The sequence below is a fragment of the Phaethon aethereus genome (assembly GCF_964289735.1).
Source record: "Phaethon aethereus genome assembly, chromosome: 10".
Lineage (NCBI taxonomy): Eukaryota > Metazoa > Chordata > Aves > Phaethontiformes > Phaethontidae > Phaethon > Phaethon aethereus.
Window position 1 is genome coordinate 8,083,489 of NC_138586.1, and position 17,754 is coordinate 8,101,242.

Consider the following 17,754-nt stretch of genomic DNA (forward strand, 5'->3'; position numbering starts at 1 on the left):
AGACACATTGATTCTCAACAAGGTAGCACAGAAGATAATTATCCAAAGACAGGTAAAATTTTACCTGGCCTTTTCTGTCTCTAATACTCGGCAGTCAGCAGAAAACAGCCTAGAGAGAAACCTCTCTGACTTCAAAGTGCAACAGCTCTCGCAGGGCAGCTAGTGAGTCTTCACAGGTATCATCCAGCGCTGGGTACCCTCTGCCGGTATTCCTCTGGGCGTTGAAGTGGGAAATAACAGCAAAGTGCTGCCATATTCACATCGCCCTGTGTATGGAGCAACAGTAGCTTTCCTGAATTTGAAATCTATTCTGGACTACACCAGGGGTTTTTTTCTGTTGTATTTGTCTCTATTTTGTATTGCTACGAGAGCTTTGGAGAACATATACAGTGTCCCCTTAAAAATCCTTAAAAGAAAGAGTTACAAGACTTTGGTGCAGGTGTTAGCCTCAGCCTGTTATCAGCTGCAAGCACAGCTTGCTGTAGTGCTCTGCGAGGTAGCAGATGCACACCTCTAAAGGCCAGTCCTTTGGTCTTGCTTCTGCACATCTTTGTGTGATGAGACCATCACACTTCCAGATGATCACAATTACCTGTGTCCTTGCTTCATTTTGGATGGTGGCAGAAGCTTTCCCAGGGGAGAGAAGAGCAAGTCTGTAACCTTCTCTGGTTAATTCAGAGGTGAAGGCCACATAAAGGTTTCTGGCTCTAGAAAAAAGCTCAAGTAACTATCTTGACACTGAAGTGTCCACATTAGATGGACATGCTTCACATTAGATCTTGCAGGGAGCAGCTTAATTTCCTTCTCAGCACTAACACAGCTAAGAAAAGAGATTGAGCAATAAAGGGCAGCAAAGCTTTTATCTCGGGAAGGTTTTTTTTAAGGTCCTGCTCTGAGCTCCTAAGATACTGCCTTATAGCCAAACAGCACCATGGGCAAGACCTGAGGGGAGGTATTCTGAGGCTCCAGGACTGTATGAAATCAAAGTTGCTTTCTGTGGGAGCCAGCTTTGTGTACCGAGTGCTCTTGCACGGCTGCTTACAGCGTGCTGGAGTAAAGGGCAGGCTTGAGCCCTTACCTGGGCCAGACAGTAGCTCACTCATGCTTTACCTGCTGTGCATAACAGGACTGACAGCCCTGCCCACATGGTAGAGGAAGGGGTCCTATTTCTTTGTTTTCAAATAACAAATGGTCTTGTTAGGATCAACCATGTAGGTTCACACTAGATTCTCAGGAGGTTGCTGTGAATTATCTCATAACATGGCTCTCCCAAATGGAAGGAATTCACACTGAGTTCTCCACAGCAAGGCAATATAGCTTCCCTCAATATGTTTCAGATTCAAATTCATAACATCTTCTTGTAAGTCTTGAGAAGACATGACATCCCTCTCCCCAAGGAGCGGGGAGGTAAAGTATTATTATGGTTTGGGGGTTTTATTCTTTCAAAAAGGTTTCTTATCCTTGCATTTGCTTTGCACTGAGGTCTGAGGATCTCTTACTCTGAGCCTACTTGTTTGTGCCATTTGCCTTAGCTGTGGGGAATCCACAGCCAGTCAATGTGGCCACCTGGGAAATCCCCAGGGTCCCCCTTAGGGTGAAACCATGCTCCCCTCTTTCCCAGTGTAGTCCCACAAGCACATGAGATGTGGGCTTTGCTGCATCCCATGCCGGTGGCAAGTAGGATAAAGCTGGTACCATCCAGAGAGGTCTGTATCTACAGCTTACTCTGATGACAGCTGCCCTCTTTCAAACCTGGTACAGGAGTTCACAAAAGCTGGCCCCTGCTCCTCTGATGCCGTGACCCAAAGGCAATGTTATCCTCCTTCAAGGATGCTTTGCTGTGATCTGGAGAAGGCCAATGTCAGTTCTTGCAGAGACATCTTTCCTTCCCTGTTTACCCAGGGGAATTTTGCAATCCCTGGATAGTTTTCCTGCTAAGTCTTGAAATTCCCACTCTTTTCTGCAAGCATGTCATGTCTCATGAGGAGACTACTACAGGGTAGTTCCCCATTGTAGGAGTTTCTCCTTGGGCCAGCAAAGTGGTTTTTGATTTTTGGAGTATTTCTAATCATTGTCAATCAGCAGTGTTGAGAATGGGGGCGAATTAAGTAAATTCGGGGAAGGTGAAACCACGGGCTGTGCCTTCACTGTGTGTAAAGATCCAGGGGAAAGAAGAGATGGGGCAGAGTTTAGGAGTTCTGACTTACAGACTTCATGATTTGGCAGTCACCTAGGGAAAACTGAGATTAGACTCCTGTGCAACTAAAATTACATTTAATGTGTAGTTAATGTGAATGCTATCAACTGAATGCAAGGCTTAGGGTAAATCTGAGTCCTCACTGCTAATAGGTTTAGGGCAATTAGTCTACTGACTTCTGTAAATCACATCTGCCAGGAGAAAAACAAGGTCATTTTCAACGTGGTGCTTACCTGAACTGATAGATTATGGCTCAAATTACTGAGCACAAGGGGATGCCACTGTATCCCTTTAGGAAGGAGTAGTTTTAACTCTGAGAAGCTATTTGAATCTATAAAATTTCTTATGACCCTTACATCCTTAAGTGCTTGCTAAATCACAGAATCACAGAATCATTAAGGTTGGAAAGGACCTTCAAGATCATAAAGTCCAACTGTTAACCCAACACCACCATGCCCCCTAAACCATGTCCTGAAGTGCCACATCCACACATTTTTTGAACACTCCACCACCTCCCTAGGCAGCCTGTTCCAGTGCTTGACCGCTCTCCCGGTGAACAAATTTTTCCTAATATCCAATCTAAACCTCCCCTGGCGCAACTTGAGGCCATTTCCTCTCGTCCTATTGCTGGTTACTTGGGAGAAGAGACCAACACTCACCTCACCCACAACCCCCTTTCAGGTAGTTGTAGAGAGCGATGAGCTCTCCCCTCAGCCTCCTCTTCTCCAGACTGAACAACCCCAGTTCCCTCAGCCGCTCCTCATAAGACTTGTGCTCCGGACCCCTCACCAGCTTCACTGCCCTTCTTTGGACATGCTCCAGCAACTCTACATTCTTCTTGTAGTGAGGGGCCCAAAACTGAACATAGTATTCAAGGTGCGGCCTCACCTGTGCCGAGTACAGGGGCACAATCACTTCCCTACTCCTGCTGGCCACACTATTTCTGATACAGGCCAGGATGCTGTTGGCCTTCTTGGCCAGCTGGGCACACTACTGGCTCATGTTCAGCCGGCTATCAACCAGCACCCCCAGGTCCTTTTCTGCCGGGCAGCTCTCCAGCCACTGCTCCCCAAGCCTGTAGCATTGTATGGGGTGGTTGTGACCCAAGTGCAGGACCCTGCACTTGGCCTTATTAAACCTCATACAGTTGACCTCAGCCCATCGATCCAGCCTGTCCAGATCCCTCTGCAGAGCCTTCATGCCCTCAAGCGGATCAACACTCCCACCCAACTTGGTATCATCTGCAAACTTACTGAGAAAACACTCGATCCCCTCATCCAGATCATCAGTAAAGATATTGAACAAGACCATCCCCAGAACCAAGCCCTGGGGAACACCGCTTGTGACCGGCCGCCAGCCGGATTTAATGCCATTCACCGCAACTCTCTGGGCTCAGCCATCCAGCCAGTTCTTTGCCCAGTGAAGAGTAAACCTGTCTAAGCCACGAGCCGCCAGTTTCTCCAGGAGAATGCTGTGGGAGACGCCGTCAAAGGCTTTACTGAAGTCCAGGTAGACTACCTCCACTGCCTTTCCCTCATCCTTTAGGCGGGTCACCTGGTCATAGAAGGAGATCAAGTTGGTCAAACAGGACCTGCCTTTCACGAACCTATGCTGGCTGGGCCTGATCCCTTGGTTGTCCTTCACAGGCCTTGTGAGCAACCTCAAGACGAACCGCTCCATGATCTTCCCCAGCACGGAGGTCAGGCTGACAGACCTGTAGTTCCCGGGATACTTCTTCTGACCTTTCTTGTAGATGGGCGTCACATTGGCAAGCCTCCAGTCATCTGGGACCTCCCCGGTTAACCAGGACTGCTGATAAATGATGGAGAGTGGCTTGGCAATCTCGGGTGGATCCCTTCAGGCCCCATAGATTTGTGGGTGTCCAGGTGGCTTAACAGGTCCTTAACTGTTTCCTGCTGGATTATGAGGAGTATATTGTGCTCTCCATCCCTGTCTTCCAGCTCAGGGGCCTGAATGCCCTACGGATACCCGGGCTGGCTATTAAAGACTGAGGCAAAGGCGGCATTAAGTACCTCAACCCTGTCCTCATCCTTGGAGACCACGTTCCCTGCCATATCCAGTAAGGGATGGAGATTCTCCTTGCCTCTCTTTTTGTTGTTAATATATTTGTAAAAACATTTTTTATTATCCTGTACGACTGCGGCCAGACTGAGCTCTAGCTGGGCTTTTGCCTAATTTTGTCTCTGCTTGACCTAACGAGATCCTTGTACTCTTCGTGAGTTGCCTGCCCCTTCTGCCAGAGGTGATAAACTCTCCTCTTTTCCCTGAGTCCCAGCAAAATCTCCCTGTTCAGCCAGGCAGGTCGCCTTCCCCGCCAGCTCTTCTTACGGCACATGGGGACCGCCTGCTCCCCATGTTCCCCAAATTATTGTGCCAAGATACAAGTCCCTGTTGTAGGTCTTGTGTCTTGGTTAAAAGAATCTTAACCCAAGGGTTGTTGGGGGAGGGAAAGGGGGGACAGAAAAAAAATATGTAAACCAGTGAGTTTTCTGTGTGATTGACTTTTTTTTTAAATACTATTCACTTTAATGTTACTTGTTGAGGGCTTTTTAGCATTACTTTTTTTTTAACAGGAAGAAGGGTAAATAAAAATGTTTCCTTTAATTTTTAAACATTAGAAGAGATTAAACTTCCCTGTAAATTATTTATTGGACAAGTGATGAACAATATTAATTTACTCACAAGTTGTATTTATTGAACTGTGTTTTACTTTCCTACTCTCCCTGAATGTTGTCGCTAAATTTAAGTAAATAATAAATTAAATTATTTACTTGAGTTAGCTTGGAGAAAATGTTGCTCTGTGGCTGTTGTTTTTCTCTTTGAATCTTCTTCGTAAATACAGTCTTTATTCAGAACTCACCGTTGTCCTTACTTGGCATAGCACTTAAATATGTGATTAAATTTAATCAATAGGGAACGCTCTCCCTATTCTGCAAAATATTTGAGCATTTGCTGAGTTTTAAGCACATAAATCAGTTGTAGATTCTCATTTGAGTACAAGCTGATCTCGGTAGCTGTGTCCCTGTTGGTCCCTTTGTGCAGGGGAAGGGGGAACATGCGTTGTCTTATCATGAGCCATGGCAAATCCTGTCCCCTGTGGACGAGAAGCCACCTGCATAACTGAGGCTAAGTGAGGTGACAATTGTGGCTACATTCATTATCAGAGATGACTGACATCTGTCTCTTCACCCCTCTGACCAGGACCCAGCATTGCATTTGGTTTGTTTTAGGAAGGCTAGGATAGCTGGAGAAAGAAGAAGGTTGCAGCAGTTAATGCCTCTTGTGTCTGGCCCCTTTTCTCTGCCCTCCTATCCCACTCACCTGCACTGTGTCAGGAGCATGGCAGCAGAGAGGGGACTTGGATCTAACACCCAAAATGCATGTGTCAAGGTGATATTCTGGACCTTGTTAACCACACTAACATTTCTGGCCCTACACACTTGCTGCAGGGCACTACAGAGATATTAGCAAGCTGTTTAGGGAGAATTAGGTTTTCATTAACATTTTTGTACAAAACTGATGTCACAGTCCGTTTGGATCATTCAGATTTATAGGGCATCATACTCTGTGATTTAAACTTTATTTCAAGAGATAATTAATAAATATTATAAACAAACATGACATGACAAACAGGGGCTCAATCCCCTTTTGTCCAAACTAGTGTATCACGTGATTTCACTTATTCACCACTCAATCATAAGCTTTCAGAACTTATAAGAGAACCCATAACTCTTGTGCAACTATAAGCAAAAGAAAAGAATTAGTTACCTAGCCAAAGGTGAGAGTGCTTATCCTTCCTCCTCCATCAAGTTGCAGGTGTGCCCTGTATCACACTGGGAAGCACGAAAGCCGCGGCAGTCCAGCTGCTGTTGGATCTGCCGCAAAAGGTTTCTGGGTAAACTGATGTTTTATAAACTCCAGCTCGGAGGTTTGGTCTATACCATTTCCACAAGTTAATGGATTCTGAGGAAACTGCCAGACAACACATACTGGCTGCTGGAGACAGCGATTTGCAGGTGATAATGGTGCGTAAGGGGCCTTTAGCTCTGTCTGGCCACCTGTCCTGCCTACGGGTACTCTCGCTTTGACCTAACAGCGCTGCTCCCAGCATACCTCAGGCCTTTGCATGAGCTGGGTTAGCCAAAATCTAAGCAGGAATTGAGTGAACAGTCACAAACCGAGTATGAAAATACCCTAGTTGACTCCTTAGATTCAAGCATATATTTATTTCAAAGAGTCTCACCTTGTTTATAGGGCAGGATAGCTATAGCATGAAGCATAAGTTCATATTTGGTTTGTCCTTTCTAGGTGGAGAAGAGTTATCCGTTCTATGGGCATTACAGTTATCAGATAACTCATTAACTGAGTTATCAGTTCTACAGTCTAAGTCTCCTGTCTTAAGAAGTTCTATCATTTGTTTAAAAATCAACATAGAAGTTGAGATTTGGAGTAATTTATTCAGTCTGTTGCAGCCCGCAGCTGGTTTCCTTAGTAACCTTGAATGTACCCTCTGCGTACTAAATGGGAACTCACTAAGATGTACGACTGGATACCCATTACATACTCATGTGAGTAAGGTTCAGAATTTGGCCACATTGACGGTAGCAGATCTTGGTTAGGTTGGACCCTCCATGCACTTTCTTCACATGAAACCAGATTATTCTTTAGAAAGAGATGCTGGATTTCATCCTCTTTCCCCCGTGGGAGAAAAGATCTAGATGTACTTCCTCAGGAAACTGACCTGTAAGACATGGATGTCCATGGAAAATTTTGTGCAGGGGCAAGTTGGAAAGTCCTGAAGCTGGCAAGAAGCAGCAAAGTGTGGGGCAGGACCCTACCTTCCCTTTGAGCTGGCAGATCTCTGGGAGGAGACAGGAGCATCTCTCTTCATGGTCCATCTCTTTGTAGCTCAAACAAATAGTTGACTGTTTCCCCTTCTCACCATGGGACAGTGATCTGCAGAAGCAAGTGTCCCTCTGAATAATTTTTCCCTTCCTGCTCTTCTTTCAGAGCAACACACCTGTGTGTTGCAACCTATTTTAGCCATGCTAAAAGCAATATCAGAATAGAGAGAAATGGTTGCTGTGGCAGCATGGGGCCATACCCATGCCCTGGCTGTAGTGAGATGATTTGTTCCATCTCATTCCCTGCTTACTTCACCTTAGTCTGGATGTCACTGCTCAGTTGCCATTGGGCTGCCCCAGCCCTTGGAACCATGCTAGCAAGGGGATGTTTTTTAAGTACCTACAGGGTATTTCTCTTAAATAATATTTCTGTGCCTCAAAATGCACAGAAATAAGATTTTCAGAAGGACTTTGAGCTTTGAACACAAGTTAAAATCAGCACAAGGCAGCTGTCAGGCTGCTTCTGGAAATCCCACTAAGCATCTGTCTTCATTGAAGGTGAATAACTGAAAAGTTAAAATCCTTGACTTTCAGTTACACCTGAGCTCTCAATGACTAAGACTTCAAATTCTTACCCCAAGGCAGTTCTGAAAATGGGATAAAGGATTTTACAGGATTTAGGTGAGGTTTACTTGGGGGGGGCAGGGGTTGGGATGTTTTTCTGGGTGTGTTTTTAGAAGAAAGTTGCTCTAGGAGATTTTGCCTTGATTGATTCCTTTTTGGAACATACGATACATTTTTATCAGCAACATTTCAGCCTTGTGTGTATTTTAGTTTTGTTTTTCTCTTTGTGAGAGAGACGTTCAATAGCCAAGCCTACAAGCAGCACTTGCGGTGGGTCATGACTGTGTTGTTTAAATTAGAAATGATTGGGGCAGTATGGAATGACAGCAAATGCATTGACTTCTGTTCTTGGCAACAAGCTGTCTAGAGGCTTAGTTGCTTTGCCTCATGTTTGGGGTTTTGCTGCTTGCTGTTAGTCAGTGTTGTTCTTATGCCACTTTTTATCTATGCCATTCGCTCACTAGAATGAGATGGAAAAGCACAAATATCTCATGGCCGTGTGTTTTGTGATGTCTCAGGGTATAAGAAATAAGAGCAGAGCAAGAAAGTAAGTTAGAATTAAGATCATAAACTACAGAGGACAAAACAGGACCTAAAGATCTTCTGCATTTTCGTTGTCAAAGTTTTTACTGGGGTCTTTCTTATTGCCTAAGACTTGCCTTAGTCAAAAAGTTCTTATACAAATGAAGAGCCAAGGTAGCGTAAGTCACATACCACCACCATTTATTTTCCTTACATATCAGTACAGCTACCAGAATATTATTTTAGTGGCTAGCGTATGCTGTTCCTAACACAGGGCCTTACTTTAGGGGAAAAGCGCCTCCTTTAGTCTGTTTCTTTGTAGAAACTTGAAGAATAAAAGAATTTAATAATATATATATGTTTGTATGTATGTGTGTGTTTTTAAATGCAATTAAACTGATTTTACATGTCTGGAGGCTATTTATTTCACTATACATTTATCTTATTAAAGCAATTATTATCACTACCCAAAGCAGGTTTCTTAATTTTATTTAAAATGCTTTCAGTTCATTAATTCCTGGCTGATCTTTAATTATGCAAATGTTTGGAAGGATCATATCCAGTCATGAATCTACTGCTTGCTAGAATAGAGTTTTGAAACTTTATAGGGTTTTCTGGTTTGGGATTGTTGGGGGTTTTTTTGGAGAAAATAATTTTGAGTATGTTTTATTTTCACTGAACCCAATAATGCTCAAACTAGTCACTGAACTCCATGTGTTTATGCATATGAACTCCATATTTTACCTAAATAGGGGTACCATGATTCAGCACATAGCTGAAGTTTGTGTTCTGTAGATAGCTAAGTACAAGAGAAGGACAAAGAAGCCCAGGTAGAGTAATTAGCACTAACTTTACCAATCTTGTTGTACTAAACAAAACATGGAACCTTTGATCGAGTAATGCTGGGAAGTGGCCAGGGAAAAATAAAGGAGGGAGGTGATACTGTACGTGAGGTTTTTGTGGGTTCTTGTAGCTTTGTCTAAATTCAGTAGTGGATAAATCTATGAAGAGTTTCAGTACTGCCTTACAGGAACAGATGCTGAAGACCCTGATGTTGTGAAGTGGTACTGCAGTCTGTTGATCTGTGCTGAGAGAGGACTGGGAAACACGGGTGATCAGCTGTGCTGGGTGCCATGAGCAAAACCCAAGCATATCCTCAGCTGCCACTGCCAAATGCCTCCTGACTTCTGTAGGAGGTCATCCCATTGTGGATGAGCCTTAGGCAGAGGTCTAGGACCCAGCAGCTCAGACGCAGGATTTGGCTCTCAGATTGTAAGAGTGGCCTCGAGTGGGCACCATTTGCTACCTTCGCCATCCTCGCATCCCCAGCAGCAGCTCAGCCCAACATTCAGCACCAGCCAGCTGAGCCAAACCCATGGTTTGGCTTGGGCTGCACCACCTCAGTGTGCTACTGGGTTCTGCCCGTTATTGCTGAGCATAGAACAGCTAAGAGGATGTCCTTGCAAAGGACTTGGAGAAAATTGGCATTCTATGCAAACGAGATAGAAGCTACCAAACACAGAGATTGTTTTTCATGAGTCAGGGTCTCTGTTGCCCCTGGCATTTGTTTTGTGGATAAATTGCAGGCATAAGCTCTGTCTCCTGTATCTTCTTATCCAGGATGTCCTTCTGAAGGAAAAGGAAATGTGTTCTTTACTTCACAGTTGTATACAATCCAGCCTGCCTTGCCAGGGAAATTTAAATCACTCTGCCGCTCTTTGGCCACTTTCTAGCACTTGTAAAGCACATGAGAACAATAATGTTCTTGTCAGTGTCATGATTATTTGCCTTGCAAACATCACAGCCTGTAAAGTCAGATTCAATAGAACACACTTATTGAGATGTGATACCTAACCTGCCTTTCTTGTCCTCTGTCTCAGCAAACTGAAGAAACAAAGCCTGTGAAGTGCCTGCGTAACATCTGCATGTGTCAAGAGTGGGAAGCTGCTCCTTTGCAAACACTTCTCTCTGTCAGTCTTACAGGGAAAGAAACACAGGCACTGTTATCAAAGACGAGCTACACAATACATATGCATTGATAAGAGAGACTTGGAGTGATGGAATGATTTTCTGGTGGCAGCAGTGCGTTTGTCTTCACTTCTATGTGTATACAGCATCCAGCTCTGAAAGAGATAAAAGCAATGATATTACAGTCGATGGCATTAACACTTGGGTGGAGCTCAAGATGTAAATACAGCTGCCAACACATGCAGGATTGACTTTGACGTTTCTTGGTACAAAAGGAGGTCTTCCTTTGGCACTTTCAGTCAGTTCTACCACTACCTTGGAAGGATCATCTGGTTCAGTTCAGGCTCGTTGAACCTTAACCTCATGGGCGGATACTGGTATTGTATCTGGCACAAAATGTGAAAGAATTGGAAAAAACACTAATGTTTCAAGTGATAGGTGGGGGATGATGGGAGAGAAAGGACCGAAGGATTTGCAGATTACTTTGGCTATTTGATAGGGTCACTCTGGGACAATTTGCTCTGGGAGTGAAAGCCTGATTTGCTGGAAGAACAAGAGTACCAGCAGAATGTGGACATTAGAGAATATAGACTCTGTGTTGCACCCTTGAATGAATGCTCGTAAGTAAGCTACCAAATACACCTACTTGTCCAAAACAAGTGAAAAAGAACAAATAATCAATCTGCATTTTCAAAAAAATCCCTGAAAAAATGCCTTGGTATAAGCCAGATCATATGATCTGTGAACAGCTGGTCAGTCATCTAGCCTTGGCATTTAACTTTTCAAAAAACTGAACAACTTTCAGGTATTTTAAGCTTCATTTACTTGATGCTTAGAGCATGCCTCATGCAAGAGGTTTGTCATTCTCTTTCAAAGGATGTCGGACTTGCAGTAAGCACATTCAGAATCATTCCAGGCTAAATTCTTTTGCAGACCCTTTTTCCATCCTTAGCCAGTTCTCCTATCACCAATCAGGCAGCTGTTTTTCTTGAATAATTGCATTTCTGTGGAATTCTCATTTTCAGAAAAAAAATGGTAAAATGTATGTTAGAGTTCACACAGATTTATTGTGAAAACAGTCAGGTGAAAAATGTGCAATGAGATTTAGCAATAAGTCATTCCTATTGCCATCAGTTGTGTCTTATCAGCTGGGAGTTTGCAACAAGCCTGCCTGATTGACAGAGCAGGGAAAAAAGCTAAAGCAGAGACTTCTGCTGGAACCGGAGGCTTGACTGGAACAAGACGACTCCAGCAAAGCAGTAGACTCATTGGTGTCTACAAGCAGGCTTTTCTACTTTCTTCTCTTGTTTCTTAAAGCATTCTCCAAAATGTTGATTCATTAGAAATCTCACTAATCATCTCTCTTTCTCAGCAAATTATTTTATTAATTATAATTGCAACTGAAATGTCCTATCTGATCTAAACAGAAACCATTTATAAATGGAAAACTGTTAGGATTCCATTCATTCTAGGAACTTTAATGTTGTTAATTAAATGATGCAAGAGAAATTGCAGAATAATAGTAATGGTATGCAAAAGTTTGGGCCTTACACAAGATGAGTTGTCAGAGTTCAAGCTGCCTGTTAGTTCCTTCTGCCTGGAACTGTGACTCAGTGTGATAACACATGGCTTGAAGCCAGCCCGAAAATCAGGACCAGCAAAGGGCGCTTTCCATGCTTAGTGCCTGTTTCTCCCCATATTCAAGCGTACATTTAGGAACATGAGAATTCAACTGCAGTTTTAGGATCTCAGTACGTGGAGGGGAAATGTGGTGAGACATGCCGTGTTCTTTTCTGGATGGGAATTGGTTGGAGTTCCTGGAAAACGGGTAGTAACAGGTTGCTGCTGTAGCCAGCTGTGTCTTAACATAGCAGGAGAGGGGAAACCTCCCTTCCTTTCCTTATGGAGGCTTATTTGAGGAGTTAAAGTATTTCTGCAAGGAAGAGCCAATATTACCTTTTCTGACTTTGCCCTACTTCCAGAGTCATGAAGGAGTGATGAGAGTTATAAACCAGAAGCTGCTTCAGAGGGCTGTAGAAGAGCGAGATGTCCTTACCACCCTGAGGAGTAGAAGAACAATGTGTGAGAGTTGGGTTTGGATGGAACATGCCATCAAGCCCCAAGCTCTTTCCGCTCCAGGACAGATCAGTGCAACCCAGATGCACATCCTGCTACTGAGATAAAAATTTGTTGTTCCATGAGAAACAGTTGGTTATACCTCCCTCTAATCAGTGATGGGTTTGCAGATGAGATGGGCCATGGCTTTTTTCAGGCGTGGCCAGTCCCAGACTTCAAGCTGAAAATATTCACTCTAAAGTTTGCTGTTGATGGTATTAGTTTATTCTGCTGGTTTTCCCTGATGGCAAAGCTGGGAAATAGGTCTGCCTGGGCATGTTCAGAGCATGTAGGCTGTCACAGAAAAGGCTACTGATGCTTTATATTGGATTTGTTTATTACAGAAGCTGCGTACCAACAGCTAGTTTTTTTAGATTTTCCTAATTTTATAGTAAACCTCTTATTTCTTCAGATCAGATGTATTACTGCAGGATATTTACTCTGCATGCATAGAAATCCTAGACTCACCTTGAAATACTTTCATTTCTTCAGGGTTTTTTTTTGTTTGGTTTTTTTTTTTTTTTAAGTAAAAATCTGCTGGTTTGAGCAGAAGCACACCCTATAATATATTTTGCCTGTAACACTTAATGCCCAGCATGGTGTGCCAAGAAAAGGGCATATACTGTCAGTGCTGATAGGCCACGTCTAGCCCTGTTCTTTTTCACATTGCTACAATTGTCTTTTTCCATTAATATCAAACATGGACTGAGCAGCCACATGCTAGGAATCACTAAGTGGTATTTAAATAGATGTGTATCATGACTCTGAGGCAAGTGACACAAAAGACCTCACACCACAGAGCCATTCAGCATGTTAGGAAAACATGAGATGGATATAGCCAGAGGCTCCAATTCTCCCCTCCACCCATGGAGGGCATGCAGCACCTCGCAGGGCTGGGTGAACGGGTTGCGAGCAGAAGGAAACAGACTGCTCTGATATTGTCTTGTAGTGGAGTTAAACATCTGCCTAGAAGCATTTCTGACTCTTCATTAATTAATGAAGTTTGTAACTTCCTTGTGATGGTGGTTAATGTTGTGGGATGTACAGGTAATGGTGAATATCCACCCCTTCTTACATTTTCGACATTCGACCTGATTGTACGTAATCTGTCAGCATCAGCACATGTTCAGTGGCCAGCTGTGGTACCAGAGTTCACACTGAATATGGAGATAATGAAAGATTCTGTAAAACATTTTCAGGATAAACATTTTCCATTTTTGTCTTTTGCTATTTGAGAAACAGAGACTGAAGTGCAGTCTTTAAACGTTTTCTTGCTGTATCCTAATATTTCAAAAGGACTTGTAATTTTGGCTCTTGACTTGGAAACAATTTAAAGACGGCTCATTTTTAGTGGCTGGGAATGCTGCACTTCCTGACTAATCAGACTCTTTTGACATGTCTTAAATTTGGCACTGAAATAGTGGGTACACAAGTGCAAGTAGTTGTCTTAGGACAGCTCTGGGGGCGTTTAGGCAAAGATGCTTTAACATGCAGCTCTGATATGCTCTGAGTATGCACATGGAGAGTTACCACTGCTGAGCAGACAAGAGGTAACTGCTTAAGGCACAGTAAGTCAATCACATGAAACCATTAGCCTATGCTGAGCCAAGTGATCTGCTCCAAATGACTAGCCCTTTTTGAAAAGTGTAGGCCTGTTCTATTTCAGCGTCAAAAGAGTCTCCTGCTGGCACTGAAAATTGTAGAATCATAGAATCTTTGGGTTGAAAGGGACCTTTTAAGGTCATCTAGTCTAACCCCCCTGCAATGAGCAGGGACATCTTCAACTAGACCAGGTTGCTCAGAGCTCTGTCCAACCTGACCTTGAATGTTTCCAGGGATGGGGCGTCTACTACCTCTCTGGGCAACCTGGGCCAGTGTTTGGCTGGCATAATAAAACATTTCTTCCAAATATAGTAAAATGCATTATTTGTACTTTCCACACTTGATTCAAGTCCTGGAAGATTCAGCAGGAATCTCCATTGACATCAAATGAGGTCTGTCATCCCATGTAAGTTGGTGACTCTACAGCTGCTTTGCAACCTGGGCCACCTATGCTGAGTAGAACAGGCAAAGAGAAGTGGGTGCAGCAGCTGTATTTGCATATTAAGGGAATGGGCATGCTTCTCCTGAATTTCCTGGCTTGTTTGGGGCTTTTTTGTTCTTTTTTTTTTTGTCTTCTGCAGGCAGACGACCTATGTGTCCTGGCAGTGTAAGCACAGTCCTGGACTAGCTAGTACAGCTAAAGCTGTAGCCAAACAAAAACCCATCTAAATGCTGAAATCTTGGAGAGAAAAGAATGCTGATTAGTTTCCAAGTTCTGTTTTCTTTATTTTGGAAGTATTTTTGCAGAGCTGAAAGGGAGAGTTCTTTACTCTATTGCTTGAGTAATGCTTTGAAGTTTGGTCCTCTGCCAAAAGCCTGTTGACAGTAACATGAGTGTTGTTGGTGCTCACTGGCATCATGTATTACTTGGGGATCTTTAAAATCTCTCTGAACAGCTTACCAAGACTTCATTAACATTTGATTTCTATCTAAGTGAGGAAGACATTATTACTGTGTCTTTTTTATGGGTGGAGAGGCAGCAGTAAGCAAGTTCAGTGATTTACCTGCCTCTTAGGGCACACTGGTAGAGATACCAGGAGTCTGACAAAGAAGTAATCTCTTTCTTTTTAACAACCAATCTGACATCATCTTAGGTTGCCACCATTTCCATACCTTCTCGTTGCTCATGTAGTATTTTTCTGGGAAAAACTAAATGGTGCATAACCTCAGAGTTTTATTTCACAGCTATTTCGTGTGGATGCAAATGAACATCACCCTTTTTCCTGTGGTTCACAGTTACGCCTTCTTTTTTTTTTTCTCCAGTTTTAAATGGGGAGCTTTATCTGAGGTGTTGAGATTTCTCCTAATCATTCCCTCACTAGTAGCCATGACAAAGTGTCTAACCCTCTCTTTTCTTGTGCTCAGGAAACCCGCTGACTGTGGCCTGCAAAGCTTTCTTTGGATTCAGCGGAGAATCAGGCCCCATGATCTACTGGATGAAAGGGGAAAAATTCATAGAAGAATTAGAAGGTCACATTAGAGAAGGCGAAGTCAGGTACTATTTGGAGTATTTACTGTTAAAAACATGGTATATCCCAAAAGCCTACTGTTTTTTTTTTAAACAGGCTTTTAATTGGAAGTGGAAATAGCTTTCTGTCTAAAGAGTGATGAATGACTTGGAACCAGTGCAGTGTGAGTTGCTCCCTCTCCTTTCTAGGGAATAAACTCTAACGACATAGTAGCTCTCTATGTGCCTGAAAATCTGTTACCAAATTCCCCTGATGGTAGCTGAAGCATCTGAGTGTTCTGGGGGTTGATTTTAGCCCTGCATGGAAATGATGCTGTCCACTGCAGCTGCCTCTGGTGGCAGTCCTTGGCGAGATGACATTCATTTCAGCATCAGTGTTAAAGATGAATGGTCTCCTGTCAAAGTCACCATACTTTTTCTTTTCTACTGAATGTGTTGTCTGCCTGTGATATAGCTCTCAGTATGCCTTAACTGGGGCTTTCGAAGCATTTGTGGAAGTCGCCACATGAGGATGTCCAATACCCAACTTGTGCTTGGCTTGTTCCAGTTGCTGGTTATCATTTGCTGTACCAGTTGTAAAGAAAACAAATACTTGTATCCCCGTGAACATTCATGGAATTTGCACCTAACAGCATCTTCTTGTCGTCTTCATTTAATAACTACCTGATTAATAGCTCTTTGAGCAAAGACTAAGCTATGGTTATACTATGGACAACGTGGTCCCAGCCCCCATAGACACGATGAATATAAATTATAAAGAGAGCCGAGGTCTTTGCCCCTTCCACTGCACATATTTTTGGTCTCATTTCTGAGTTGTTTGTTTCTTGTAAAAGTGATTTTGGCAAGCAGGCAGAGAGAGAAATTCCTTTGCTTTATTACTTGGTCAATAATTTGAAGTTCAGGCGTTTAGCCACTGGTTATTAAGATATACTAAAAAACTTACCTAACATTGTATCTTAATTGCATACAGATTAAATTTATCGTATATTGCCAGAATGGCTTTGAGTCTACAATCCTCTTTTGGGCTTCTGACCACAAAATACAATTATTGGAAACTTCTGCCATTGAAAGTATTCAGCATTTAACAACATTGTGTCCTCTCTGGTGTGTGTGTGTATATATATATATATATATATATATATATATATATATATATATATGAACAGAGTGATTTTGGTCATGTTCTTCCTCTACATCAGAAGGACAATTTGAGGTTTGTATTTAAAGAGCTTTCCAGCTCTAGCACAGTTCAAAACTTTTCCTTTATATGCATTTGTTAGTGAACTTGAGTTTGAAAAAGCTGTATTTATTCTTCATTGTGCCATCTCATTACACATTCATATTTCAAATTAATTTTGTGACAACTCCCTTTTCTCACCCCATTAAAATGCTTTGACTCAGTTTACAAACCCGTCACAATTCAGTGCATCTTCTCTTCAACAAAGCAATTTATCACGTACCTAATCTCCTGTGCATCACAGCCAGCATTAAAAACATAGCATTTACCAAAACCTACTGCATCATTACCACAGTGCCACAGTCTATTCCTTTTTTCATTTAGAAATAGCTATGGCAACTGCAGTAGTAACTTCTTGCAAATGATTTTTTCACAGTAACAGCTCTTGTTTGTGTCCCATTACAGGTATGCTGCTTCAGGGAAACTAAGCAGCACTAACTGTTCTGTCAGTGCCCTGAGCCAGCCCACATCTTCCACCAAGTCATATTTATTGATGTATTTCAAAAAATGTCATGTGTGTTTCAAATCTGATGAGCTGTGGTGAACTTGGTTAGATGCTTTTCCCATCAGTTTTCATCTATATGGTATTATCAGCACATTTCTGTTAATGTTGAGAAACTACAGGGAATTGTTACAAGCAGACCAGGTTACTCCAAGGGTTGTTCTTTTGGCAAATATCTAACCTTTTAACTCTGCATCCCCTATGTTACATTAGTTCACAAATTTAGTAGCGCTCTGAATTTTTGGTGTTGTCCTTACCCTGGACTGTACCCATCCATTGTGTCACTGGATTTACTGTATATGATGAGACTCCAGGTTTGCAGATGAATGCAGTGTAGGAGTACAAAATATCCATCCCTAGTTTGCATCCTCTAGCATGCATAGTTAGCAGTCAAGTAGTGGGCTTTTATGAAAGCACTGAAATCAGGATGCACGTGACTCGAGCATTTCTGTTAAAATCAAACCCGTGGAACTTTCTTTTTTGGTAAGCAGACTTCATCATGAGTAATACATGTGTAGCTCTGGCCTTCTCATTATTTATCAGACCTTGTTACAGAGCCTCATAATAAAAAATAACTAATCAGTGTTGCAGTACTCAGAGGCAATGACCCCCTCTCTAAACTGCCTCTTTGCCTTCCCTTGACGTAAGATCCCC

General features: G+C 42.7%; 1 protein-coding gene across 1 annotated transcript in view; it reads left to right on the forward strand.

Moving 5' to 3' along the window:
• Positions 1-17,754, forward strand: part of IL1RAPL2 (interleukin 1 receptor accessory protein like 2) — a gene marked incomplete at its 3' end in the record, with an annotated part of 388,469 nt that overhangs the window by 344,048 nt on the left and 26,667 nt on the right. Inside the window, exon 6 of the mRNA XM_082004281.1 lies at positions 15,259-15,388. Coding sequence (XP_081860407.1) covers positions 15,259-15,388 — 130 coding nt within the window. The remainder of the gene's footprint in view (positions 1-15,258; positions 15,389-17,754) is intronic.